General features: G+C 34.0%; 4 protein-coding genes across 4 annotated transcripts; all 4 read right to left on the reverse strand.

Annotated features, from left to right (window-relative positions):
- Window positions 1–3,036: 3,036 nt before the first annotated feature.
- On the reverse strand, window positions 3,037–4,736 carry LOC125223387 (protein FAR-RED ELONGATED HYPOCOTYL 1-like). The gene is made up of 3 exons (XM_048126515.1): window positions 4,538–4,736; window positions 3,317–3,813; window positions 3,037–3,219 (listed from the first exon to the last, which is right to left on the reverse strand). The coding sequence occupies exons 1-3, from the start codon at window positions 4,555–4,557 to the stop codon at window positions 3,134–3,136; spliced, it is 603 nt and encodes a 200-aa protein (XP_047982472.1). The 5' UTR covers window positions 4,558–4,736; the 3' UTR covers window positions 3,037–3,133.
- A 5,733-nt stretch (window positions 4,737–10,469) lies between these two features.
- On the reverse strand, window positions 10,470–12,920 carry LOC125217984 (laccase-17-like). Its single transcript, XM_048119570.1, has 6 exons — window positions 12,761–12,920; window positions 12,531–12,682; window positions 12,212–12,456; window positions 11,995–12,123; window positions 10,909–11,853; window positions 10,470–10,831 (listed from the first exon to the last, which is right to left on the reverse strand). The coding sequence occupies exons 1-6, from the start codon at window positions 12,866–12,868 to the stop codon at window positions 10,701–10,703; spliced, it is 1,710 nt and encodes a 569-aa protein (XP_047975527.1). The 5' UTR covers window positions 12,869–12,920; the 3' UTR covers window positions 10,470–10,700.
- Window positions 12,921–14,391: 1,471 nt separating this feature from the next.
- Window positions 14,392–15,087, reverse strand: LOC125223878 (light-harvesting complex-like protein OHP1, chloroplastic). The gene is made up of 3 exons (XM_048127190.1): window positions 14,931–15,087; window positions 14,727–14,849; window positions 14,392–14,616 (listed from the first exon to the last, which is right to left on the reverse strand). The coding sequence occupies exons 1-3, from the start codon at window positions 15,048–15,050 to the stop codon at window positions 14,548–14,550; spliced, it is 312 nt and encodes a 103-aa protein (XP_047983147.1). The 5' UTR covers window positions 15,051–15,087; the 3' UTR covers window positions 14,392–14,547.
- A 2,727-nt stretch (window positions 15,088–17,814) lies between these two features.
- Window positions 17,815–19,678, reverse strand: LOC125218275 (protein PSK SIMULATOR 3-like). Its single transcript, XM_048119913.1, has 2 exons — window positions 19,530–19,678; window positions 17,815–19,386 (listed from the first exon to the last, which is right to left on the reverse strand). Exon 2 carries the CDS (start codon window positions 19,354–19,356, stop codon window positions 18,046–18,048), a length of 1,311 nt encoding a protein of 436 aa, XP_047975870.1. The 5' UTR covers window positions 19,357–19,386; window positions 19,530–19,678; the 3' UTR covers window positions 17,815–18,045.
- Window positions 19,679–26,032: the final 6,354 nt, after the last annotated feature.

Consider the following 26,032-nt stretch of genomic DNA (forward strand, 5'->3'; position numbering starts at 1 on the left):
CGCACACGAGCCAAATCCAAAACCCCTCACAATCACCCAATATGTTCTGAGACCGGGGGCACCCCGACAAACCAAAAGCACAAACGGAGAGGAGGAACACAAACAAAACACAAAGTGGCAGCAAAGCTCAAAAAGTCAACAACAAAGAAATCAACCTAGACTCGCACATCCTCATGAAGAGAAGAACATACCCGTGAGGACACGCTCGCTGATCTCGACCCCATCTAAGAATGTTCTGTAAGGAAATTTGATACAGATTGAGGATCCAAATGCACTCCCATTCTTCCCTTTATGATCTCGGAGTCTTGTCATTATCTAATGTCTTTCAAATTTTCCACCATTTATCCCGGTGGAAACAGAAAGTTTCAAATACTAAGTCAAAGTAATTAGTTAAATCTATAATACGCTAATATGTGGACGCCCACACATAAGTTTTCATACAGTACAAAATCTCCTTTCATTTTAGCTTTTTTATTCTATTTTCTTTCTTTTCTTACATTCTGAGCATTTAATTTCTAAAATAGTTATGGGATCAAATAAAAAATACTGAAATAAAATCTGTAAAAGAGTTCACGGCCTTCAAAATAAATTAGCCACGTTTTACAAATGGCATGAATTGATATAGTAGAATATACAATTTCAATCAACATCATCATAGTAATATCAATGATTCCTTAACATAGAGCTTTGATAATTATGTTTTGACTGATTTAACACCTATTCGACGAGTATAAACGAGTTTTAACTAAGCTAAGTTTGAGCAACATGAACACTAAATATTACTATCACACACAAATTAATTTATATAGTATGATAAATTTATCAATTGAACTCAGTTATTTTTATTTACTGGCCTAAATCATAGGACACAATCATACAACTCATCACTAACCCCTAAAACTCGGCCACAATTTTCAATTTTTTTAGCATTTTTCGGTTAGGTAGTGCGTGGTGTCTCTATACCGTTTATATTACGATTGTTATAGGAAAATAAATAAATTATACTACTACTTATTATGAGATGAGATCTAAAATCAATTCATTACAATATTAGATCATTGATAGATATGTAGTGCTACGTGTTGAAATTCCATGCGTGAATCAAAGCCAATAAATAACTTTGCCAGCTTTCACAATCAGAATTTGAAGATATGGCTGAAGGATACTACAATTTTAATAAATGGAGTAGCACTAACAAAAGAATGGTGACCCAACAAAATTTAACGTTGTGTGTGTGTTCATATTATATTGTCTCCATTGCTGGTGTGTAGTCAACAATTTTCTTTTTATTGAAATATGATTTTGATTTTTATAAAATTTGTAAATTTGATGATTCGGGAAAAAAAATGTAACATTAATAAAATATACTTACTGCGTATGATTACATGCGAGGATGTTTGGTATAATTGCTTAGAAATGATATGTGCCGTATCGATCTAATGAGAATTGGTTTGCTCGTAAAAAATTAGAATAATGAAAAAAAAACATAAATTCGATAAACAAGTGGTAAATTGATAAATATAAAGTTTTTGATTCTAAATAATGATGCTCGAACACATTTACGCCCTGCATTTTACAGTAGAACAAAATTAAAATGCTAAAATGATTGTTATTTCTCATCAATATATACCATCATTGTAAGAGCATTTTCATAGAATTTTTTAATAGTCTATTTTAGAGTACTCGTTTCTTGTGTGATTGATTCCAGTATCTAGAGAAAAACGTTGAAATTAATTTGATTTCTTTTAAATGGTTGTACATTCTAGAAGAATCTAGCACATCAACCTTCATCCTCAGCACGATTTCCAACTGTCCCAGTACTTAGCATAATAGTCATTGACAAACAAAATATTTTGTGGTCAGGATGATTGATTATTTTCTCAAATTATTGAGAAAGAATATTGTAATTATGAGTGAACTACCCACACATTTGGGCTCAATAAACTACATAATCTAGAATATTGGACTATAAACCTCCTCAGTTTTGGGCTTGAAATTGGGCTTTGTTTATTGAAAATGCAGTACTAAATTCAAAACCCAACAGAATAAAGTTGCCATTTTTGACTTGTAAGTGGATCAGTGGATGTAGGTGCCATTGTTGACTTGGTTTGAATCTTGACCAACAAAATATAAATAAACCAAAAAATATTGAGATTTTGCATCTTCAATTTGCGACCCATCTATGAAGCTTGTGGTATAAAATCTCAACTCCTAATCCCCAGCTCAGGAAATAGTAGTACGTCAAAATGAAATATAAAAAGTGAATTTTGAAAATCATATTACTATAAATGAAATAGTGACCCATTTTCAAGTAAAAATTCCCACTTCTCCCACTTAAATAAAACCCACGAACCGCAAAATTAAAATTCACTTCAATTAAAAAAAAAAGCATTTTCCCATTTTCTCAATAAGTAACCGTCAACGATCCCATGCCAAGTCCCACTTCTCCCACTACTTCTTAAACAGAAGTAGCCTTATACTATATAAAGTTGTAAACAATCTCAGTTGGCATTCTACATTAAAAATTTTCATCTCATATTACAAGATTTATTCATAGGTATTCATTATTGTTGAGTGTGACAAAATGGAAATGGAGAAAGAATGTACAACGCCTAAGGATAAGGAGCATAGGATACCGGCGGCGCTGGTCTGTCCGCCGCCGCCAACAAAGAAGAAACAGCCGCCACTGCATGACAAGGAGCCTCAGTCGGATGCATTTTTCCGGTCTCCGGAGCTTGAGAACTTCTTTGTCAGCGCTGATCGAAGCAGACGAAATCGGACTTAGCATCTCTTAGTTTTTAGCATGTTTGGTATCACTGCATTGTTATTTTCCTTGTCCAAGTTCAATTTTTTCTAGTAAGTTAGGTAAACAGCAAAAGTTAGTTTCAGAATTTCTGTTTAGATTTTATGTCATTTAATTTATTAATTTTATCATATCTTGTTTGATTTGATGATGATGATGTTGTGAAATGTGAATGCTGCTTAATTAGTTTGTAGCAGTACTAATTTACATGTTGCGTTGAAGATTTGTATGACTTATTTGAAAGCTGTATTCATGTGTGTTGCAATGATAATCTCAAATGTATACAGAAATTATTCAAATACTATTCCTAATTCATGACTAAAATATTTGCTAAAGCATAAGCATAGAAAAAAATTGTTCAAACTCCTTATCAATTGTCAGCTTTTTCTTACCCTCCTCTTGCATAGCTCTTGCACCTGAACAACATCAAAAAAACTAAAGTGAAGAATCAACTAAATCTAAATAAAAGAAGAGAAAATTTATTATGTTTTATCAATGAATCAAAATTTTGACCTTGATCAACAGACCACCTTCCGGATGAAAGAATAAAGGCACCACCGGGGGCTGCCCCGTTCGAGTAGAGCAGATCCTCTAGCTCCTTATCTGTGTACAGCTCGATCTCAGCGTGGCCTTCCCATCCGAATCCCACATCGTGCTGATCATGTTGATCCTCGTTCATGGACAAGGACTCTGGCTCACGGGTGCTTATATTGACAGATGACCTATTCTCCGAGGAATAGGGGCTGGCACCGGAAGAGGTACCAGCCCAGCTAGCAGATGATGTAGCGGGCGTTTCTTGAAACCCTCCATCAGTTTTGTCTTCATCATCGCTGCACATGAACGAATCTTCACAGTTGCTGTGGAAGCTGTTGCTGTTTGTGGATTCTGGCTCTGATTCGCAACCTCTAGCAGGTTCATCGCCTTCTACCTTCTCTCGACAAACGTGCTTTGCTAGATGCTTCTCTGGCTGTGAATCTTGCTGTTTTCTTTTCTTCTTCAAGGAAGCAATGCTGGTGTATAGAAAACAATCAGTCTTAGAATCGACAAAACACACCAAACCATTGGACTAGAATACGAAAACAGCTCCCCCGGCTAGTAAGATCGCATAAAGCATAAGCAGATATACACCATATTCAAGCAATAGCAAGATTGGTTGCACAAAGATGGCTCTTTTACACTGACAACATACAAGAAACATGCTGCCCCCATCAAGAATGTATGCATATATACACCTAAAGCCTAAAGACACCATATTTAACCTGATTTATGTTCTCAATTGTAAAGGGGGCTTTTTTAATTTCCAAAGTATTTGTCTTGCAAAACTTCTTCTTGCATAAGTATATAATAATTGAAGAGCAACATAACCCCTAAACAGTCGTGATCAGATCAGAGCAAGTCTTCTGATCCCTGCTACATTGATTGAATGACGACAAATTAGGGCAAATCTTTTGATCCCACACATGGATCAGATTCTTCTCAAACAGAATCAAACTCTCTGTTTTGCATTCAACAAAATCAAATCCATGATTTGTTTTTTTTTTTTTATCACAAACCCTAATTGAATTCCGTAATCAAATGTTGAGTACATACATACCATTTGCAATTTGCAATTTTGCATCACAGGAAACAACAACAGAAAGAAGATCAAGAAAAAAAAAGGAGCAATCAAAGGTCATCAAGAAGCAAATTGTGAGTAAGAAGAGTAAAAATCAAGAAACAGAAAATAAGGAGTACCTAGTTGGTTGAGGCTCCATCGTGATCTGCAGAGTAACTAACAAGGTTCAGTGTCTCTTGAACTAGAAGTTACGAGTAGATGAATGACAAGAAAACTGTGATTCTGACATCGGAATGGGAACGTGATGGTGCCGGTTTGATTACGACTCTGTCTCGAAAATTTCAACGCCGTTTTTTTTAAAGGCTTTGTTTCTTTCGTAAGGTGAATTAATTTGTCTAAATGGAGGATATATATCCTCGAATTCGATGAGATTATCCTTATCCGGGGATAATTAGTAGTAAATCTTTTATAGAATATATCTCTATAGATTAGGCGTAGTAACAAAAGTAATTAATTTTTAATTCACAATTAGAAAGCAAATCTCATCTCAATTATTAGAAATAGAAGACCTGATTAAAAATATAAAGGTCTCGTATGAACTAAATTGGTCTAAAAACGACGTCGATATTATGAACTAAATTGATTTAAAACAACATCCATGTTATGAACTAAATTGATTTGAAAACAAAATTCATGTCATTAACTAAATAGACATTACGAGACTACTACCCTAGCTCATTCTATTAACAAGGAGATGAAGAAGGCGTTGTTGTTGTTGTATATTAGGCTGCATGACAAAACAAATTGGCCCATAGCCCATTAGTATTTAATTGCCTATTTATTGCAGCAAAAGGCGATTCCATCGTCTTGGCGGCCCTGACACTCTTGCCCGACATCATTTGAGGCCTCAATCCACTGGCGGCTAGAAGCCCATCCCAAGCCTCAATTGCCTGTTTTAGACCTGTCCAAGGTTTACCGAACCGGCAGTTAAAACCGAAACCGTGAGAATTTATCCGAACCAAAACCGTTGATTTTCGAACCGAAACCGTGCCGGAACCGCCGATTCCGGGCAGTTCCAAACCGGAACCGCTAAAAACTGCCCGAAAACTGTGAAATCAAGCCGGAACCGCAAAAAAACCAGCGGTTCGAAACCGTGAAAAACCGCAGGAAAACCGTCGGTTCGGAACTGAAACCGTAACTGCGAAACACCCTCGCAGTTCGATTTTGGTTCAACAATTTCAAAAACCGGAACCGGCGGTTCCTGAACCGTGGGCACCTCTAGTCTGTTTATTATTAGTAATATTCTCGTCACCGAATAATGTTTCAATTTTTCTCTTAGGTAAATTCACGATTTAAGTTGTATTTAATAGGAATATTTTCTATTTTAGTAAGCGAGTCTCACACTCCACAAATCATCACTGTTAGTACATTTTATTACTCTATGAAACCAATAATATAAAAGTGAAACTACTCATATTGAGAATTTTTCAACTATCAAGTTTGGAGACCTAATTGAGTTGAATCGTTATCAGATTGACCCGATAGCTATCCAACCCGAATGATTTAACCCAAATTTGTAGTTTTATTACAAACTAGTATCACCCACGTGCGATGCACGATCCATTTTTTTTATTTAAATTTATTTTATAATGTAAAATGATGTTATAAATTCATAAAAATATCATTGTATAAAATCTGAAATCATAAATATATAAAATAAAATAGAATTATTAAAAAATATAAAATCAAACAAAGAAAAAAAATAACACACAAATATATTGATTGGTTATTTTGGCAAAAATATACATACATATTATTATTATTAACATTATGATAGTTATTTACAACTATTTTATGATTAGTCAATTAAATCATAATTCCTTAATTGATTTTTGGTTCATCTCATAAGTTATAAAAATAGGTAATTAAATCACCACTTTTATACATTTCTCAATTCCATCACTCGCCAATTATTTCACTATAATAATATACACGCATTTGTTAGTATATTGGATTTGCATATTAAAAATTTTACATACTATTTTTTTAAATCTTTGTAAACCACGTTCCAAGACTAATTAAGAGCCACTACTAAATAGACTATCAATCTTCTCTTCTCTATCAATCCTCTCGTTCTTGATCATTCAAAGTTACTCTGTTCGCAACAAATATAGAAATATAAGCTTCCAAAAGTCCCAATGGTTGAATTTATATCACAACAATTACATGCATTCAATTAGCACTCCACGTTGTAGCAGTTTTTTACCTGTCAAATCACATTCATATAACTGCAATATCTAAAAACTCTATTAATAATAATAATTTTAATCAATAAATAACTTTTTAATTAAAATGGCATTTTTATAAATATTTCCAAAACTCTCCTTTTATATATGTATAGATTTAGGCATGAAAAAAAACTCTCTTGTCCTAATTTGTAGTTCAAGGCACCCACAAATTTGGGTGGAGTCGTGGGTGACCGACCCCACCACAATTGGGAACTGGAGCTGCACTTGATTCAACGGCTGTTCCGGTTCAATCTCACGAGGCTACTGGCCCTAACACATTCACTTAACAAGAATTGCAAAAGCTGATGTTGTTGAGAAAAAATTTCCTAGTCATGCAATACCAAAGTGACAATGTGATGTGGTATATCTTACTAATAAAATTTTAACATGTGGAAACATTTAAAATCTCTCTTTCAACTATATTCCAGCTAGATGCATAAATTATGGAAATATATTTAATATTTCTAAATTATGGAAATTATGTCAATTTGGACAATCATATATATACTCATAAAATATATAGATATATGAGTAAGATAAATGAATAATCGTCAAAAGTCAATTGAGTGTTAAAATAATATTGCACCCCATTTAACATTTGATAAAAAAAAATTTGGTTTGTATCTAAACATATATACAAAAATCTACACAAATACAAATTAATGATTTATTTTAATTAGCATTGAATGGTAAAAACTAAATCGTCTATATAAATAATTATAGTATAATTATTTTATTTTAGTTTTGCACATTAACTATATAAATGAATATTTGTTATGTTAAAATATAAAAGTAGTTAATAATAATAAGATGATCTAAATTTTACTACTTTAAATCATATTCAATGTATCATGTCAAAACTTCATAAAAAATATAATAGATGGTTGCTGCTGGAAATAGTCATTATATTTAATATTATATACAGAAATTAAAATTACTATGAACATGTAAATATATGCGTATATATGTTGCACCAATTAAATTTAAAATTATAAAAGATGGAGCTGCGTTATAATTATAAAATTATAAAAGATGGAGTTGCGTTAAATTTAAAATTAAAAATGTTTCAATTTTTCTTTATAGTACATTCACAATTTAAAGTTTTATTTTTTACTTTTTGTAAATGAATTTCATATTCCATAAATCATTTCACTCCTATGTCGTTCTAAAATTGATAATACAAAAAAGGAAATTCCTATTTCATTGACTTTTTCATTCATTTTAGTTTACATTTTTTAAAACACATATAAAATCCAAATGAGACCTTAAATTATGAAAGGAGCAAGTTCTATTTGCTTACATTTTTTCATGATGAACTCTTACTTTCTTAAGAAAAATTGACTGCGAACTCCCCCCCCCCCTCTAATTTACAAGGTTATGGCTTAATATTTCATTGACACTTGTCAGGTCTGTCAAAATGGATATCGGCTATTGGATACCCGATATCCAAACCCGAAAAAGTCGGATAATTGGATATCCGAAATCCGATTTTTCGGGTATCGGATCGGGATCGGGTAGTGAGAATTTTGGATTATCGGGTATCGGGTTACCCAATATCCGATCGGGTATACCCGAATTATCCGATTTATTTTCTAAAAGTAATAAATTATATTTTTTTTATAATTAAATGTAATTTAATTAATACTTAATAGTTAGCATACAATATATGTAATTTAATTTTTAATTACATTTTAATTTCATTGACTTGTGATATTATAATTTTGAATTTTTTGATGATATTATTGTTAGATCTTGATTCTTATGAATTATTGAATTGTGATATTTATAAAGGATGAATGTTTGAACTTATGAATTTTGATGGTTATTGACTTATTGTGGATGGATGAAAGATTTTAATATGTACTATAACTTATGAATTTTGTATTTTTCAAAGTTTGTAGTTATTTTCTTTTAAATTCGAACTACTACAAGAATTTTGTATTCCTAAAAGTTTGTAGTTATTTTCTCTTAAATTCGAGCTACTATAAGAATTCAACTTTGTATTGAATTTTAATTAAATAATATTAAATAAATTCTAAAGGTTTGTAGTTAATTTTAAAAAAAAAATCAAAATCACAATTGGGACTGGATACCCGAGTCGGGTATCCGGGTACCCGAAATAAAATTCGGGTCGGATATCGGGTATTGGATTTTAGGAATTTCGGGATCGGGTACCCAAAAATTTCGAATCGGGTATCCGCGAGTACCCAATTTGACAGACCTACTGGTCATTAATTTTGCATGGTATAATACCTTAAATTGAATAAAATTGCCGGCCAAAATTCTCTGACACATGCATTTACTTTTTCTTACTATTAGTTCATATACGTTACATTTTTTTTTTATTTTCTATTGCTTAGTTATTCTTTGATTTTAATATTAAATTCTAATAAGTGCTATTAGTATATATTACTCCATATCACGTTGACTATAATGAATATTTGAAGTCAAATTTTCTACTAATAATAAATTTAAAAGATTATAATTTTTATAATTTTATGTCGAATAGTAATATTAAAATTTTTATCAACATTAGTTAATCTTGAATATAATGTCAAAATCTTTCATTTTCTAATAATAGATACTTGAAAATAATTTTGTAATTGATAGGAAATCGGACAAGGTTGAAATGGATGAAAATAAGATTGTTGTTGATCCTTATAATTACGAAAACCTATTGATAGTTTTAATGTGAAAGAATTATAAGTCGTTTTCAAGGTATAGATACTCGTAGTGATCAATTATTGCATACAAAAAAAAATAATGCTAATTAATAAATATTTTTATATTTTTTATTATTAATTAATTGTTATGCTTGATCCCACGAGTTTCATTTTCTAGATCAGGGACGAAGGCACTATAAGGCTTAGGGCCAATGGCCCCCAGCCAATGAAGTGATTAAGTCTACTAAACTTATTGCTCCGAGTTCGTATTTATTAGGCTACAAATCTCATGTCTTACAAATCTTATTTATTTACTTGTTTTATTTAACCTTTATTTATCCTTCACCTACAATTGTTTTTTCCCTTCCCTTGTTTTATTTATCCTCAGCTATGAAACCTATCCTTTTTTCCTTACTTTATTTATCCTTATTTATTTTTCACCTACAATTCCCATTTTTTCCTTTCATTGTTTTACTTTTTTACACTTTTATGTTCCCCGAGTTCGAATCCCTACAAATCAATCTTGTTTTATTTTCTTACACAACAAGGTTCCCAAGTTTGAATCTTTAAGCCTTCAAATCAATTTTTTATCATGTTTTATTTTCTTAAACTTTTATGTTCAAGAGTTTTACTCCCACAACTATTTTATTTACTTCTAGGCTTATTTTTGCATCAAATTTTCTAACTATAACCAATAACCGGCATATATATATTTTTCTATTTTCTATTACACATTCTCTAATTTTTTTTCTCTCTCATTATTCATTTAAATCTCTTTCAATTGTCCACTGTTGTAGCAATTTTAAAGATGCCAACATTAAAAAAATACATTATAAGACGCCCAATATAAATTTTTTGGCTTTGTCATTGGTCATTGGGATGAACCGTAACTTGTGCGCAGGGTCAAAGGTTTTTCCATGTAGATATCTATAAACAATAAAAAGTTTTTTAATACTGGAGAATATTTATGATGTATCCAACCAAGTATTGATGCTATCAATTCTTCTTTGCTCCTCTGAGATGGGCTCGTATTTTTTTTCCTAATTAGGTTGTTGAATAATTCTATACCAATGTTTCGAGAAGCTTTGTTGCGAAATTGATTATGTTAGAGAACAATACAGCATCATTAAGAATCATATCAGTAGCCTCCCAATGTAAAGTAAGTTTGTAAAAAATCACTTTATTAAAATAAACTAAATGTTACAAAAGACCACCAAAATGCATGCCTAGCGGTCTCACTTGTACAAATCTCAACTCAACTAATGCAACAAACCAAGTGAATATTACAAAACTGGGACAGACGAGATCTCAGTTTTAAATTAAAAAGAAAAGAAAAAAAAAAAAACTCGAAAAGGCCACACTTTAGCATCCGATAAAATGAAATTAAAAAATCAACATTTAGGAAGATCAGATGGTGGAGGAAGCAGCTTCTGATTGGGAAGCTTTCCATCCAAAACAAGCCATGCCATCTTCAGTCCCCAGCTCGTGTGAACTTCCAAGTGACAATGCATAAACCAAACCCCTGCAATTTCCACACACAATCCTAAATCAATTAATTAATTCTTAGTATAAGATAATTAACAAATTAGTACTACTAACCCGGATTATCGGCAAAAAACCGGATAGCAACCCATCCACCGGGCGGCACGCCGACCGTATTCCGCTCGACCGGGTCGAGCAAATTGAAGCGCTTGGGGTCGTTAACGGGGTCGTAGTTTCCGAAGCCTTGGCCGACGATGAAGAAATTGAATCCATGAAGATGGAGGGGGTGGCTCTCCGCCCCCAAAATGCCTGTGCCCTGCATCACCACTTGCACACTCGCATTGAACGGAAGAACCATCAGTTTTGTCCCGTTTCCGACCATGGTGTTGTTGGGAGGGTTCCCGGTGAAGTTGAACCACTGCAAAGGGCTGTAGGGGAAGTCCGGCTCGTAAACGCCGCCTGACTTCCCGGTGAAGTGGGCTTGAAGGAGGGCTGTTGTGGGCTGTATGAACGATATGTTGCTCACGGATGCTGCGAATTTGGTGCCGTTGGGGCCCTGACACGTGGCGTTGTTCTGGTCGCACGGCTTCGTGCCTAATCCGACGGTGAAGAGGAAGTGTTTGTCGACGGTTTGGGGCACATTGGCCGGGAAAGTGGGGGTGGCGAGGCTGCGGAGGCGCTTGGTGAAGTTGGTGGCGAAGGCGGTGTCGTTGAGGGGTGGGAGGGAGGGTTTGAAGAGGGGGAGGTGCTTGGTGGATTCGTATTCTAGGATTCCGGCGACGGTGGTGTTGTCGAAGGTGCCGGCGCCGGTGGCGTAGGGCCGGGCCATCATGAGGAATGTGGCGGCCGGGGGTGTTGGTTTGGTGTGGAGGAGGAGGTTGGTGGTCTGCCCGGGCGCGATGAGGATGGTGTCAGTTTTGAAGGGTTTGACGTAGACTGCGTCCACGTCGGCCACGGTGAGACTGTGATTGGCGATGCTGAAGAAGAGCTCGTCGTTGAGCGCAGCGTTGATTACGCGGAGGAGGTAGGTTTTTCCCGCTTTTACTTTTAGCTTGAATGTATCTGTCAAATAAATGTAGTAATTACTCTCTTCTTATTTTTTTATTAGAAAATAAACATAAATTTTCAAAGGTATCAAACTTGAGGCCTTTGGTCTTAAGTGATTGTGAAAGTAGAGAAGGTTGAGATGAATTAAGTATGTACCTTTGGCGGAGCAGTTGTACAAGGGCCCGGGGAGTCCATTAATGGTGTAGGCGTCAGAGACGTTTGGGCCACCTCCGGTTAGCATAGCTTGGTTTATAATGGCTTCGGTATCGGTATTGAACCATTCTCCTGCACATGGTATATATTTTACATTAGTATGTTATAATGTAAAATTAAAATAGTACTAGTGTATAAATATGACTGAGTCATTTGTTACCAAAGATGATAGGAACTTGTTTGTATGGCTTGGGGAAAGGATAGGGCACATCCTTCTTAGGAAGGATGATGATAGGGCCATAGAGAGTAGATCTAAGCCAAGAGACATGTGCATGCCACCAAAGAGTCCCCCTTTGTCCTACCACTGTGAAGTTGTAGACATAGCTTTGCCCGGTTTGAATCGGACATTGGGTTACATATGCCGGCCCATCCGCCCAACCACTCCTAAGTTGCCTGATTCCGTGCCTGTCATATCATTATCGGCTTAGTTAATATTAATATCGAAGCAATAATCATTTAAACTCCTTTTATACACATACCAATGGAGGGTGATATTGTTGGGAACAAGGTTGGTGACATTTATAAGGACGCGGTCGCCCTCCCTCACCACGACCCGAGGCCCTGGAAATTTCCCATTCACTGTGACTATGCTCCTCGTGTGGCATAATCGCGTCACATTTTGCATCTTGATCTGGAAAACATTGATAATTATGAAGACTAACATAATCATAAATAACGAAAGAAAAACATTTGAGTGTATGGAGCATACGTTGAACTCGTAGTGCCTCGTGGCTGCTTCTACTCGGAGAGGAAGGGGGAGCAGTGCCAATAATGCTGCAAACAATGCTAGTGTGATTTGCAAATTAGAGGCACCCATTGTTGTTTCTTGGCTCTTCTTGCAATAGAAGATGATGTTGTTTGTTTGGTGGTAATGCTAGAACAATGCCAATCAGATTATATAGGGGATGTGTTTGGTTTGTTAGGTGATGAATAATTGGATTATTTAAATGGTTGAAATTGGAAAGTTTTAGAATAGAAACATTAATAAGGTAAAATATACTATTGTTGTTTGATCAGTCGGACATATAGTAGTTGGAAAACAACATTAGAGTGGTGTCAAAGACAGCCTAGTTCTGTTTTAGACCACTGTCAAACGATGTTATCACCAAAGTATTATCTTTATGTAATATTTAATTCAATGCATGCTAAATGTTGCATTTTACCTATTAAATAATACTCCAATAGCGATGCTACTTTATTATACGCTAAACCAAATAATATTCTTATGTAAGATCTTACATATAATTATACTTCATGTGACTAATGATGAAACAATTTTGTGTAAGTTGTATTTATACATAAATAACCGTAATATAGATAAGCTTGAAGCTTGCGATGAGGTTATATCACTTATATGTATGTATGCTTCATAATAAAGAATGCAAATGCAAAGTTGTATTGATTGAGAGAGGGAGAGAGAGTAAGTGGATTATGATATTCATGGATAACTCGTAGTTTATTGGAGGAATGATTGAGAAGCTCGGTTTGGTGGCTGTGGAGTTGTCAATCATGTAGGTTCACAAACACAAAAGTAATTAACTAGAACAGTATATTCATATTAGTATTTTAAGTTTCAAGCAATTTCTTCCTACGCAATGTTAATTTTTTTTAATGTTCCCTTTTTTTTATTTTATTTTGGCGTGATAGTTAGTTTTGTGCATTTGAATAAATCCACCTTAATTTTATTTTCTATTTTCCATTATAATTGATTACTCCATATATTAATTTCCCCAAATATAACCTTGCACTTTGGCTCCCATGATAGATTTACTTGTAATCCATGTAGAAGTAGTAGATAGGATTGTGTCTTTCTAAAATTCTATCCTACTACTAGTATCTTTTGGAGCAGTACTTTTTTGGTGATGATGAAGTTGCACGAAAAGGGGGAAATCATACTAGCACGTTGATTTCCTTGGTATAATTTTTAAATACTCCAATATTGTGAAAAGAGAACCGGAGTCAAAGTAAGAACGCTTGTCAGTAACGTTATTCAGTGACAAGCAAATATGGTTCTATTTTGTCCAAATGCCTGGGCAGTATATAGTCCTAGTAGGATGTCATTGTTAATTACTAATGGGTTGATTTAATGGTGCAGTGGTTAATGCTCGAGGCTATATGTTAGATATTGTTTGAAAAATCTCTTGTGACACTGTTTTTAAATTTATGTTAATTTAACTAAAAAATAGGATATCTTGTACTACTATCAACGTAGTTGCAATTCACTATTAGGTCAAATAAATAAATAGTAACAAAAGCTATGAAATTCGGTCAAATTCTAGGGCTAATTCGGTCAAATGCTAGTTAGCCCTCTAATTTCTCAATTTTGCCAATGATATAGAGTTAGAAAGAAATTATATTTAATTACACATAATCAATATTATGAATAGTAGTAGTAATAAACCTCATTACAACAAAATGAATTGATAAGTAAATGTTAACAACAGCAAAAGCAAATACAGAGTCAATCTCGTTGCTGGTGTTGATGGCTGAAAGTGTTCAAAGAGGAAGATCAAGACCTTTTCCAACCTCCACCCCAATAATCTGTAGTAGTCCCTTATTCAGAATCTAGAGAGAGAGAGAGATGGGATTATAAGTAGTCCATCAAAGTTGATAGAAGAAAGTTGTTTTAAAAATAAGAATAATTGGTGAAGTTATTTGAGTAAATAATTGTATACCAATTCAAGGATGAAAGTCCCAATTAGGCCAATCATACAAGCTCTAGAATTCCAAACCTCAGCTGTTCTCGTGAACCCCAGAAATGGGGCTTGAAATTTTGGCTGCTCTTTCGGCAGTATCACCTGGATTTTTGAGAAAATAAAGGAAATACACACCAATTGTTGCACAAACGTAGAATTAAAGTAAAAGAGAGAGTAGGGTACCCCGTCGGGGAGCTTGGCGGCCCGGATATTGAAGGCGACCCGTTTGTGAGTATGGAGACGGGTCGGGTTGTGAAAGGCACAGAGAAAGGGGGATGACAATGCTGGTGCTAAAGTCGCCATATCTCAAATGGATTTGCTTGGTGCTGCGATTTGCATTATCTATTTGGGTCTTCAATTGGACGGGACCCGCTTGACGTGCTCACCTTACAGCCCCATCTTTTTTTTTGAGTTTTAATCAACCAAATGCCAAAATTTATTTATTATACTTTATGGAGTATTTTTTACCTAAAAATGTACCCTTTAATTTTTCCCACTCCCTCTATTTTCTTTGGAGCCCCATTGTATTTCTTACAAAACTGACGTCTAAAATTTATCAAGTCTCAAGTTGGGCCATGTACAAGACTAATTCAATATTTCCACCATACCATAAAAATAAAAACTTTAGAGATACAACGAATATTAATATAAAATTAATAAAGTAAGAAAAATATAGATAGAAAAGTTATTGAAGTACTAGTAATGGATCATACGACTCACTTTATATGAAAGATAAGACTTGCCAAAAATTTTAAATAAAAATAAAAATAAAAAGCTAATTCTGCGGAACGAACTAAAAAAAATTAGACGGATGAAGTATGACACGCTTCAAGAACGAAGTACAGTATATATTCATTTCAAATACTACTCATAACGTACGCTTACGTAAGGAACGAAGCTACATATTCATTTCAATGTTTTTTCTTTAATTAAGAGTCAAGATAATAGAGTACATATACGGAAAAACAAATCTTTTAGTCGGCTTTATTAAATACTAAAAGGTGGTAATAAACATTAACAAATTCTTCAATCGATCACAAATCTTTAGTCGGCTCCATTGATATTTTTGTTGTACAATAATTTATTGGTTCGACAATGTGGTAGTATTATTTATGATAGTACAAATACTGAAGTGCTCATTTTTCAACTCAATAATAAATAGTAAGACCATTTCCATTTGAAAATTTGAGCACAAATATTTTAATCAATAGTGACAGTTTGATATTATAAATTTGATAAGGTCCCTTAGACTATATCCATATGTAAACCCCACTCAACCCAACCCCAGTCAACTTTTTAATACTCTCTTCGTTTCCCATTAATTGTCCACTTTTGTTATTTTCATTCGTTTCCTATTAATTTTTCACTTTCACTTTTACCATAAATGGTAAGTATGTCTCACATTCCACTAACTTATATCACTATTTTATTATAAAACCAATAAATAAAAATAAGACTCATATTCTACTAACTTTTTAAACTCATTTTTCTTTACATTTCTTAAAATCTGTGCCGAAATCAAAATGGACAATTAATGGGGGACGACGGGAGTAAAATATTCATTTCTCTCTCTTCCACATACACAACCCCCAACTTATACTCCTCTGTTCCATAGTAGTCGAGTCATTTTGTCGTTTTGTCACGTTTCATAGTAGTAGAGTCATTTCCTTTTTTAGTAAAAGTCAACATATTTCTTCTCACCTACTTTACTCCTCTTACTTTATTCTTTCTTCATCTCTCTTCTGTTGTCCTAGCCTATTTTATTCTTTCTTTACTTAACTTACTTAATATAATTTTTTTAAATTTCCATGCTAAAAAAAAATAGATCCACTATTATGGAACAGAGAGTATAATTTTTACTCCCATTAGTTAAATATTTTGATGGTGCCACCATGGAGGAGCCATGACATTTATGGCAGTGTTTTGTCCCTCGTAACCCACTAACCCACAACCCGGCTCATTTCCCCAAATAATATAAGCCCACTGCCTAAAACCCAGCCCATTTACTAAATTCTGACCCGGTGCCACCATGGAGGAGCCATGGCATTTATGGCAGTTGTTTTGTCCCTCGTAACCCACTAACCCGCAACCCGGCTCATTTCCCCAAATAATATAAGCCCACTGCCTAACACAAATTATCTTATTTAAAATTTATAGTATATAATTAGTAAATATTCATATAATTAAAGTATAGCATAAATATTACATAAAATGAAAGAAATGTTCTACGGTAATATCAAAATTAGAAATAAATTATTACAAGTTAAAAGTTAAAAATAAAAAGTTAGAAATGAATTAAAATTACAAATTAAAAGTTAAAAATAAAAAGACAACTGATACAATTAAAATAAAATAAAAAAATAACAAAAGAAAAATAAAAATATTTATCTTAACAACCACTAATATTGTGCCACGTGTTCAAGCCCCTAACTTTTGTTGGGGTCAGCTGACACACTTTTTTGGTAGAGGGTAAAAAAATATTTAAATTTCTAAATCTTGTTTTTTATCAAATTTTGTTTGTCTTTTGCTGGTGACTCTCTACGAGGATTACTGTTGGTGATAGTCTTATAATTTGTCACCATTTGATTCGGCATGAATTTAAAGAAATAAGATAGAATGCGGATTAAAAAAGTTAATTGTGTGCAAATTCTATTTTTTTATATAGTTTTATAATAAAATGTTAGTGTGAATAAGTTAGTGGAATGTAGAGTCCAATACTAAAAATGGCAAGAGTAAAATGTGACAATTTTTAGGGATGGACGAAAATAGAAATAATTGACAAATTTTCAGAGATGGAAGGATATATATAAAGTCAAGACTATGATCAATATCAAACCAGTCTTAAACCTTAAATACCAAACAATATCAAACCAGTCTTAAACCTTATAAGACAAACTTAGAATTCATTCTAATAAACTAATAATAAACTTATAATATACTTTAGATTTTTAAACTATGGTATACAAATAAAGTTGTAATAATGAACTCCGTATTATTTTATAATAGTGTGTTTGATGTTTAGCGTTCAAAACTAGTTCGATATATAAAACAAACCAATAAAGTCAAATCAACAAAAATAACAACATTTTATAGACTTAACTAAATCAACTTGTAAAAGAAAAACGACATGGGTTAGTAATGACACTCAATAGCATTCCAAAATGTTGATCAGGTTCAATTGATCAAGAATTGATATCACTCACCAAATTAATACTCTTAACTCTTAAGCAATCACTGTACACACTTCATACTGTTTGTATCAATATGTATGAATTAGATATATGGGGACTGAAACATTTCAATAAAACTCATCGCAATGAACAAATCGCCGGTTCTCAAACCGGAAAACGCAGCTCAGCCCGACCAAGATCTCGGCGATGGCCGCCTCCGTCTTCTCCCTATCCGCAAAATGCAGCGTCTGCAGCAGCAGCGCCGTGGGCCTCGCGTCGAACCTCGTCTTCTCAAAGCTCCGCTCCATCTGCCACCGCACCGTGTCGTCCGCCACCGGCGCCAGCCACCGCAGTATCTCCGCCACCGCGTCCCGCCACCCCTCCGCCAGCAGCGCGTCGCCCTCCTCCACCCCCGCGCACCGCATGTTCTTGCTCAGCTTCGCCCTCACCTGAAACTTGAGATTCTCCGGCAGCATCTCGTAGAAAGATTCCCTCTCCACGTGGCTGATTGCCACGTCAGAGTCCAAATACTTCTCCGCCGTTAGTATCACGTTAGCGTACCGCAGGGCCAGACCTGAACCGCCCACTGTTTCCGGTTTGGCCGAGTGGAAAACCCGGTTCGTCTGCGGACCGGCTTCCTCCTCTTCAAAAATACCCGATTTCCGGCTGTAGAACCGGACCATAACGGGCTTCGACGCGGTTAAAAGCGGGCCCGAATGCGGGAACACTTTCTCTTTCATCGGGAACCGCTTTCTCGGCCCGAACAGAGCGCAGATGCGCCTGTGCACGACGAACACGACTCTCGCCATCAAATCAACGCATTTATCAAACGATTTATTCCACAGAGAAATCTCCTTAAAATTGCGAATCTCTCTGCGCTGAATCTCCAATTTATGAATCAAATTATCGTAATTCGCCTTGTGCAATTCGTTATCCTTACTCTTCCACTGCTTCATCTTCCTCTCCGAAACCTCCATCTCCGCCAGCGACTCCACCGCCGCATGCAATCCCGACGTCGCCGCCACCAGCCTCTCCATCTTCCGGATCTTCCGCTCCGCCGTCGCCGATCCGTACCTCACCTTCCCGGAGTTCAAAACCCCTCTCTTCAACTCCTTATAAACCAGATCGAACCGCTCCAGACCGAAATCGGTGCATTTCTTCCCCAGCCGCGCCACCGCCGCAGCGGCGTGATCCAGATCCTCGAGGCGCTCCGCGCTGGCTAAGCTCAGGAGGAACTTCTCATCGCCGGAGTTCAGAAACGCTACTCCCTTAGATCGGATCACGTCGTTTCTCAGGCGCGAGATCTCTTCGTCGGAGACCGATTTGTAGAGAGAGATCAATCTCGACATCGTTTTCGCCGTCTCGAATGCGAGAATTCCGAGATTCTTCCCGTCTTTCTTCGGCTCCGGCAGCCACCCCATGGCCTTGAAGCCTACCATCCCCTGCTCTCAAGTGTTATCCAACTAATTCTGTTATTGTGTTCAGAAAATTGGAATTAACGAAGGTTGAGATTTAAGGTATTTATTTATATGAGGAATTTTGATGGAGGGAATTGAAAACGCGTTGGCAAATAAGTTTGGAGGTGGTAGTGAGAAATGAGTTAGATTCTTACAGATGGAGGGAATTGACAGAGGGGTTTCGAGCTGTAGAGGAGATCTAGAGTGTTGACCATCGCATCATTAAGGAATTACTGGGAATTCAAATGATGATTGATGAGTGATGGAGAAATCAATGGAGTGGTTTGACGATTTCTTCGTGGCTCATTTTTCTGCCGGATTTCTATTTTTTAATTGGGCTCATCTGTTTGCTTATTTTATTCTTATTATTATAATCATATTCAAAAATCTAATCTCATTAAGCTGATTAATTAAATTTATCTTCTGCATTAGTCTTACCATTGGTTTTAAATAAGCTGGTACGTAGGTGTCACGTCTTAAGTTACTATTGTTCTCCACTTTAAATATATTGGCATCAAAGTAAATTTTCTGTTTTTCAGACTGGGTAGATTTTTAATAATGACAAAAACTTGGGTTAGCTTTATCTCGCCAAAAGCTTTAACTATATCTAATTTAATGTTCATTGTATTAAGTTATTATTTATATAATTAAAATAATTATCGTTATAAATAAAAGTTTTTATGAATATAGACATATGGTGTGTTGCAAATAAATTTGACGTCTTTATAAAAGTGATCGTTGTTTAATAGGGATATTGATCTCTAAAATCATAAACTTTTGTTAAAATTTAATATTTTTCACGAACTTTAAGTCTAGAATATCACAAACTTTGCATTTTATTTTTTCCTCTATTAATTAACATTATTTGGCTTGACAAATTTTAAAAAATATAGTGAAGAGTAGGCGGAAAAAGTTAGTGAAATGTAAGTCATATGTTTATATAGTACTTTTACAATAAAATATGAGTAGAATGAATTAGTAGAATGTAGGGTCAATTGCCAAAAAATAGTAAGTAAGGGTACCAATTAATTGAAGACAAATGAAAAATGAAATTGGTGTCAATTAGTAAGGAAGGAAAGGAGTAGTTAAATAAAACGATTTGAGAGCAAGATCGGTACTCCATATGGCTCTTTCGTATTGAAAGTAATAGTTAAATAAAATGATTTGAAAACAAGATCGGTATATGGCTATTTCGTATTCCTATTAACTAGACTCTCTTCAGTGAGAAAAAAATACTCCTACTAGTTACTCACTATAACTAGTGTTATTTGTGTTTTTATTTGCATTGTTAAAAATTAAAATATGATTATAAGAAAGAGATGAAACAAAAAATTAGAGATAAAAAAATAGAGAACAAACGGTGACAAAATTATCATAAATAACAATAAGATTAATTTTTATGAACAGATAAAAAAAATGAAGCTATTTTCCTACGTACGCAATGAGACGAACAAAATATTGAACAGTCCGAGTATGGATTGGGGATTTATCAAAGTAATGTATTTTTCATTATATGGCCTCGTTTGATTGGTATGATAGGCCAAGATAAGGGCTCCTATCTAGGTTCTATCCTTCTTTTGGTTGGTACGATATACTCCACGACGACCCGGGATAAATATCACGACCCGGCTGCAATTAAGATAGTTACCCAACTTTTTGATATAAGTCTACCCAGGCTTTCATGTGCGATAGGAACTATGTCGGCATTCCCGATTGTGGGATTATCAGAACATTGACCATATCACGCCTGCCCTTCCTCCTCACTCCATCGAAATACACCAGAATTGTTAAACCATCCGTCGGCGTTCCACAAATTATAGTTTTCCAGCGCCATCGCCAATTGACCGTAACCCACCGCCGCCAACGATTTTAGGTAACCCACCAATGACGGACCCAGGTGGGGTCGCGTGGGGTCGGCCGACCCCACCGCCGGTCCATGAATACCTCCGAGAACCTCCCAAATTCAGTTGTCGACCCAGGCTGCATCAGCTCCGTCGACCCCACGCTATGGCTACTTCGTGTTCATGGAAGAGAAATGAGGAAAGGAATTAACAGAAAAGAAATTAGAAAAAGCTTCATGAAAAAATTGAGAAAGAAGAAAAATTGCAGAAGTTTGGAGAAAGATAGAAGATGAAGAAGAAAGCGGCGCATCTGTAATTATGTTTTAGGAAAACCTAAGAAAATTTTTAATTAATTTTTTTTTTGTTGTACATTTAAATACTCCATTGTCTATTAACATGTGTGTCTATGTGTGTTTGATTTAATTAATAGTTAAATAACAATAATGTTTGTAAAAGTAAAATTAAAATTAAATTATTGTTGGATATTTTTTTTTTTTTTTTAAAATATGGATATTAGAATTAATTAATCATCCATTGTTAATAGATAATGTGTATGAGGGCATATTTGTCTATTGTCGTTGCTATCAGTAGTTTATGGATGCCAAATCAAAAACTATATATGTTATCGGACGGTGTCGGATATGTGCTATCAGGGCAACCAAACATCGAACTGAGATATAAGTCATATAGCACTATCATGAAAAACTGAGTACAACCACCCTATCATACCCAATACTCTCTGGGCAATCAAACGCACCCTATAAGTACTACACCCCTCCATTAAAACTTTTTCCACTTTGACTTGCCACGGATTTTAAGAAATGTAATAGAAAGTGAGTTGAAAAATTAGTGAATTGTGGTTCCTACTTTTATATATTAGTTTTATAATAAAATATGAGTAGTAGTGAGTTAGTAGAAGATGTGATCCACTACCAAAATTGATAAAAGTGAAATAGGACAAATTTTAGGGGACGGATGAAAATAGAAAAATGGGACAAATTTTGGTGGACATAGGTAGTATAAATTAAGCAATGGATTATTGATGTATTTATCTGTAATAAAATATTTCTCTTGACTATATTTACGAAGATAGTAGTACATCAAAAGTTTACAAAATGTTACATATATAGTATATCAACTATGACGAAATCATCAATTGACCATCCTTAATATTAGTAGTAAATTTTTTTTTTCTCACACTCTGAGTACTTAGAAGAAACCAAAGTTTTAAAATTTAATCTTTTGACTAATGTGGCGATAACTCCAAAATAAAGAAGGCTGAATAACATTTATTTAAATAAGTCCATAATTTTTACAACAAAGCTCTAAATAATTACATTATATATTTATATATGGTACTACGACTTATTAACATTTTATCGATATTATAGTCAAAATTATATAAAAGTACTGTGTGGACCATATAACGTAATTTAATTTAATGCATACAATATAGTTTCGCAAAGAAAGAAGGCCACATGGCTCAAACTTAGCCTCAACATCGCAATAGACGAACATGCACACCCATTAATTTTTAGACGCATTAGTAATAAAATAAATAGTTTCGGATGATCTATGGTTTGCCAGCAACTTGGCCCATCTCCATCGCTTAAGATTAATGCCATAAGAGTTATTTTTATTTTTAAATTATTTAAAATATGATTAAAATAAGTAGTACGCCATGTCGTTTGACGTATTTTCATATTTTCGGATACCATTGAACTTTTAAAAGAATTGTTTTATAAAAAAGTTGATATTGAAAATTAAAATATCGCAGATGAAATTAGAGCTTTCCTGATTTCACACCACACAATCAAATGAACTTGGTCAAATTACCAAAAAATCTAACTTCGCAACATCGCCGACTTCATTAACTTAGAAATTAAGACATATTTTCCTAACGAACATCTTATCAACACGTATCGCAAACGTTAACATGTATTTAAGGCTGTCACTCTTAGGAATTGATTTATTTTTAGAAAAAAGTATCAACTTCTTTATTAACCTGGCTGACTTTATTTTAACACCATTAACTGATTTCCACATAATAAGATCCGTGACATCATTTTATTTGAAATTTGAACTTTCATATTGATCCCACATCCCACTAACTTTTTTAACTCACTTTTCATTACATTTCTTAAAACCCGTGTCGGATCAAAGTGTAGCAAATTTTAGGGGACGGAGGTAGTAGTACCAAAGAAAAAAAAATCAATTTATAGCGTAAGAACTAGGAAGCTAACAAGAATCCCCCTTTATACGCATCGCCTCAACCAGCTAAGTAGAATTTAGTTTGTTGTCAATAAGTACAACTTGCCAATATTTTTATGATTTCATACATAAGTATTGTCGAAGTGGATATATTACAATTAGAGCTATTTATTGTCGACTTCATTTAACTTAGATATTAAGAATCAATAACACCATCATACTCAAATTTATGTTCATTTAATCATAAAAAAAATGCATCATACATGCATATTTTCCCAGACTTATATATAATTTTTTAATTCCTGAAATCTCCAATCTTACAATTTTTATGAAACATCATCCAATAATTACTATACATAAAAAGTACGTATATTATTTTAAAAAATGATTGAGATCAATAATTTAATAGAACGAGATCTGTATAAATAATTAAAATATTAAATTGGTTATAAATTAATTTGTTGGACACTTACAAACTCATTGTATATATTAGCATCGGAAATAAATACGCGGAAACTAAAACTTCAAAATTGAAAATACACGGATATTAAATACTACAATCAAGTTGAAGAAGACTTCTTTCTACAAGACGAGATACACTTTGATATATAGTGCTCTTCGTTCAGACGAGTCCGCATCTCTAAAGATAAAACGACCCCGTCTCATATATAGCACCACAGACATTATTACAAGTTCTGGCGAACTGGAAAAAATCAATTTTCTTTACTAATTTTGTAGTTTGGACTATGAAATTTACATGTTCCAGTTTGAAATTTGATTGAATTGAACTTGCGCGTGCATGCTTTGTAGAGATTTCCTTTCTAATATACTATACTACTATATTTTTCTTCTACATCTCTATGAGAAAGTGAAATTTTGAAAATAACTGTACTATTAATTGATTATGACTAAAGAAGTTCGAAATCAACGCCGAGTTGTAAAGCTTGGAACACGTACAAGAACTTCTATGCATCATGAAGCAGTAATTAATCTGCATTTGTTGTTTTTTGACACGTTATTTAAGCATAAAATTTCTCTATAGTGTAAAAACGGATTGGTTTATTAACTCGTCTACAATGGTAGTAGTCAATTCAACAAACTATTGATTAGATAACCCTATTTATGGAGTAAGGACTTGTCAACAGAATTCAATGAGTAATGTGAACATGCATGAGCCATTATAGAGATTCTTTTAGTAAGGAATGATCACAAACTCAAGGTCATCTACTAATCATTTACATGTTTAACATATTATATATAGTAGTGAATGTGAAAACCAAGAATTATGTAGAAAGTTTGAATGGTCACAATTGAGCATCTACCAATCATTTTGCGTATAAACATATTAATGGTTCAACTTCAGAGGCACTCTTTGGTCTGTTCATGGCTTAAAAAAAAATCTTTAAATTGGTATTTTGTAGAATAAGTAAACAATGTTCATAACTTATATAATTGTGAACCATTGCTAGTGTCACTTGGAATCACTTTTTACTTTGGACAATGGATGTCACTAGAGTAAATACGGTATGATACTGATGATGAGAGATAGTGTTGCATGAGGTTCAAATCCTCACAGAAGAGTCTAGAATATCAGTAGAGGCGATGACACCGACATGTCGACGTCGTGAGTCAATAAATAGCAGTACTAGTAATAGTAGTGGAGGAGGCGAGAAGAGTGTGTGGTTCTCTGATTTCCGAGTGGTGGCGATGAGAGGAAGAGAATAAGGATTGTCTTTTTTTAGGGGAATATTATTTTTGTATATCGGGTTAAATGTTGACCAGATCTAAGTCGATTTAAGATCCATGTGTACGCAAAGGATGTAGTACTATATAGAAGTTTTCGTCAATAGTTAATCAGTTTGCGCATTTGAAATAGTAGTAATATTTGATAAATTTTATTTTGATAATAGTTTTAAAATATATTCATATTTGGAAACGAATTACTCCTCCTATCTGCAATTTAAAAAAACATGTTTTGACTTTGCGTGAGTTGTAAAAAAATATTTGATTTTGTGTAAGAAAGTGAATGAAAAGGTTTGTAATAATGAAATAATTTTATAATGGAATATAACTTTAATAATTTAATGAATGATGAAGTCCAATTATCGAAATTTGAAAATAAATAAATAAATAAGTCTTATACGTTCCAAAAATTTAAAATGACAATGAGTCATTATTTTGTATGGAGGGAGTATTTATTTAGTCATTTGACGGAGATATAATTAAATTATTGCTTTTTGCATATAACGAGATATGTTACAACTATTTCACTATTAATTAGTAGTACTACCTATAAAGTACTTGAATAATCATACGACTGTGTACAACACCATATTTTCTTTTCCTTAGAACACCACCTCCATTTTCAACACATGGATTCCAAAATAATTCTGCAATAACAGGCTGTGAATCCTAGTTAGAAGGGATGGCCTAATTAACAATTATATACCTACATATACATATACAATGTATGTATAATATACTCTTAAAATGATTGTGCAATGTTAACATGGGTGGTTATCTAATGTTGGTGAGAATGTGAGAATATGCTTTGAACATTTAAAATACTAAGATGGTCGTTTAATTAATTACATGATTAGAAAGTT

This window comes from Salvia hispanica, chromosome 4 (genome assembly GCF_023119035.1).
Source record: "Salvia hispanica cultivar TCC Black 2014 chromosome 4, UniMelb_Shisp_WGS_1.0, whole genome shotgun sequence".
In the NCBI taxonomy this organism is placed as follows: Eukaryota; Viridiplantae; Streptophyta; class Magnoliopsida; order Lamiales; family Lamiaceae; genus Salvia; species Salvia hispanica.